This window comes from Pelobates fuscus, chromosome 3, assembly GCF_036172605.1.
Source record: "Pelobates fuscus isolate aPelFus1 chromosome 3, aPelFus1.pri, whole genome shotgun sequence".
Taxonomy (NCBI): Eukaryota; Metazoa; Chordata; class Amphibia; order Anura; family Pelobatidae; genus Pelobates; species Pelobates fuscus.
Genome location: NC_086319.1, coordinates 15,302,537 through 15,305,961, shown reverse-complemented (window position 1 = coordinate 15,305,961; position 3,425 = coordinate 15,302,537). Strand labels below are relative to the sequence as shown.

General features: G+C 41.0%; 1 protein-coding gene across 1 annotated transcript; it reads left to right on the top strand.

The window, feature by feature from the left end:
- The first annotated feature begins 331 nt into the window (after nucleotides 1–331).
- LOC134601583 (indian hedgehog protein-like) lies at nucleotides 332–2,741 on the top strand. The gene is made up of 3 exons (XM_063446107.1): nucleotides 332–388; nucleotides 1,347–1,476; nucleotides 1,966–2,741. The coding sequence occupies exons 1-3, from the start codon at nucleotides 332–334 to the stop codon at nucleotides 2,631–2,633; spliced, it is 855 nt and encodes a 284-aa protein (XP_063302177.1). The 3' UTR covers nucleotides 2,634–2,741.
- Nucleotides 2,742–3,425: the final 684 nt, after the last annotated feature.

Below are 3,425 nucleotides of genomic sequence, written 5' to 3'. Positions count from 1 at the left end.
CAAAACAATTCCAAAATCTTGCTCAAATTAGTAGACATTTTCCGCTATAAACACTGTTTGGCTATTTTAGCTTGAATTCTGCAATTCGATTCTACATCCACCATAATTGACTTTTAAATAAATATAGCACTGTTTGTCCATTCACTACAGTATTTTATGGGTTTTTTTTATATCACTAATTAAATAAAGTTGATCATTTTTAATATGTACCAAATACAAAACTGCAACACCATGGCTATCTCTGTAGTAGATGTTTTAAATCACTTTGTGCCCCAGGAGTGCCACCATCCTTCTTGGTGAAAGGCGGCACTAGGAGAATTAAATGTCGTAGATGAAAGAGAAGGACATTATTTGTAACTGCTGCCGTAAGCTGATGCCTGAGATTTCTGTGAGTTGCAATCAGAATACCAATGATGCTAAGGGGATGGGGCAGGCGTGGAAAAGTGTATCCTGTGTTCCCAAACTAAATCGGTGATTTTCTTTGTTTCTTTGTTTGTAGTTTCCCATTAATCACTTGGTTAAGAAGTGTCCTCCAACCTGTTATCTCAGAAAACTCAGCATATCGTTTTATTGAGAAGACAATCACGCAGAATCCAATGAATCATATTTTAATATAATTCTAGGTTTCAGATCACAAACATTCTTAAATTACGCCACAACATCAGTGCCCTGATTAACCCCTGAAGTTTAAAATTGCAGGAAGGACCAGCTAAAAGATGAGGCGATATTAAAGAGCTAAACTATCAGGTGATATTAAAGTGACATTATAGGTTGTTATTTTTTTTTGCAGTTTTGAAAGACGTGTGAATTCAAAAAGCAAAAACTAATTGCAGCCTTCTTAGTGTAAAAAGGAGAGCACATATGATGATATTCTGTGCGTTGCACTGTCAGGTTATCACACACATGCTCTCCACTTTGCAGCCGCCTGCCGCCAATTAGATAAAGCGGTCGGTATGAACCGTGGCGGCTGCAATGCAAGCGATAAAATGGCATGTATCTTTAAATGTACATGCCGTTTAATTCCCAGATGAGATGCGGTTTCTTTTCTTTTGTTACCATCAAACAAAAAAAGTTTCTCTCTGATATGATAAGATTCTTCCCAAAGAAAAAGCTTTCATTGTCCCTCCATCGCCCTCTATCTCGCAGGGGAATCCAATCACAAAACTCCCATCTTGCACTTGCCAACCTCGAAAAAACAGACATTTTAATTGAACTGTGAAGGCGTGGAGCAGGTCTGACTAATTATATCTTTGAAGGGGAGCTTTGTCCCTCATGTTCGCTATCTCTTTTCAAGGGATTTTGTTACCATGATGATTTCGTTGTTTTTTTTTTCGTTTTTTTTTTAGAAAGATGGGCGATACAGAGAGATCGTCTGGAAATTCTGCTCCCTAGACATGCAGCTTGCAATTCGACACACAGATTACATCAGGCTGGACTCGTCCGTCTGTAAAAATGAATCAACCTGTTTTGTGCAAGGTATCCCTTTGTCACAGATAGCGGGGATGGGAGCGAATCTAGTTTCTAGAAGCAAAGGATACAATCTTTGTGGTTGAAAAAGACGAAAATTGAGCTGCAGATGTATTTTTTATCAGAAATCAAGCATGCTTAAAGATAAGATGCTTTGTCCATTCATTTAAAGAGCTGAGCAGATGCCAAACATTGATGGATGAAGAACTGATATTTCTCATCTCTGTCATCCTATACATTTTACAGAATAAAGGGAACTTGGATTGAGGTCTTTAGAATCCCTGGACACATCACTTCTGCATGTTGATGGTCAGTACATGAAAAGTGATCTTGTAATAAAAATGTATGTCAAGGGTTATTGGAATAAGTATTGTATGTATATATTTTCTAGCATAAATGGCTCACCATATTATACTTTTTTTTTTTATTTTTTTTATTTCAAAGCTATGTATTTTAAATTGCTACTTTGTTGTGACTTTTCTACCGTTCTTTCTCCAGAACATTCTGCTGCAGCCAAGACTGGTGGCTGCTTCCCAGCGAGCGCCACGGCCACTATAGAATCTGGGGAGAAGTTGCCCGTGTCTGACCTGCGCCCTGGCATGAAAGTTCTAGCCATGGACAGTGATGGCCACTTCTTATACAGTAGTTTCCTGACATTTTTGGATAAGAATACTCATGTAGAAAGTCTGTTCCAGGTGATAAAGACTTTTGACCCTCCTCGACAGCTTTTCCTAACTCCATCACATCTCATATTTGTGGCAGACAATTTCACCAGCAAGCCTACTGATTTCCAAGCAGTGTTTGCTGGCCGTGTGACACCAGGGCAATATATACTAGTCTCAGGTGTGCCAGGCCTCTTACCAGCAAAGGTAAGCTCAGTGAGTACGGAAACAGACATTGGGGTCTATGCTCCCCTCACCCAACATGGGACAATAGTGGTGGATGACGTGGTAGTTTCCTGTTTTGCACTGGTACAAAAACAGAGGCTATCTCAACTGGCATTTTGGCCCCTCCGGATATTTTACAGTCTAGGAGTAATGGGGGGAAATCAATCATCCCAACTGGATGGTCTTCACTGGTATAGCCAAGCTCTTTATAACTTGGGCAGAGTAATACTTCACAAAAGTGAGTTCCATCCTCAGGGCATTCTTCAACTAGAGAGCTGAGTGTGAAATTAGAGGTTTAAGCATCAAATAAAGATTTCTTCTGAATGCTACTGTATTGGGTACATTAACAGTATCATTCTATTTGGTCTACTGATCCTTCCCGAGAGACACCCCATGTAGATTACCAACAAGCAGCAAGTAGTCCTGTCCAATGCACTTTCTTATCCACCCGAATGGTCTTTAGCGGTAACCCTCAGACGAGAAATTCTGCTTCATGAGTTATCTCTGTGTTTTTCCAGATAACCCTTGTGGCTATATCTCCATCTGAAGTCCAACCCAATAATGATTCAGAATAATAATCTGTGCTCTCCTTAACGGAGCAGAAAATAAGAACTTTTAGAGTAAACACACTGTGCTGTAAAGTGTAAACCTTTTTTTCATGGAGGTATGAGAGTTACAGTCAGGGGAGGCGTTACCAGGGCCGGCTTTACCTGGGCCGGCGTTACCAGGGCCGTGGTGTGCAAGCAGTGCGGCTACACAGACACTGTAGCAACAGGGACTCCAGGCAACCGATGCAGCTCGCAGCAACACGCAACCCAGGAATAATACACACTGGTCACGATGGCCGACACCAAGTAGCCACAGCTCTTTGTGTGTACGTACAGTGTGAGGGGAGAGTCCAAACAGATCTCCAGTAGCTGGTCAGATCGTCAGTGAGTGCACCAAGAGGCAGTGAAAAGGAAATTGCGATTCATCTGCATTTGGGCGATCAATGGTTCTCTAACTCCGAAATGCTAAATGAACGAATCACAAAACGAACAAAGGACATATCCTGACACAGCCACAAATTAT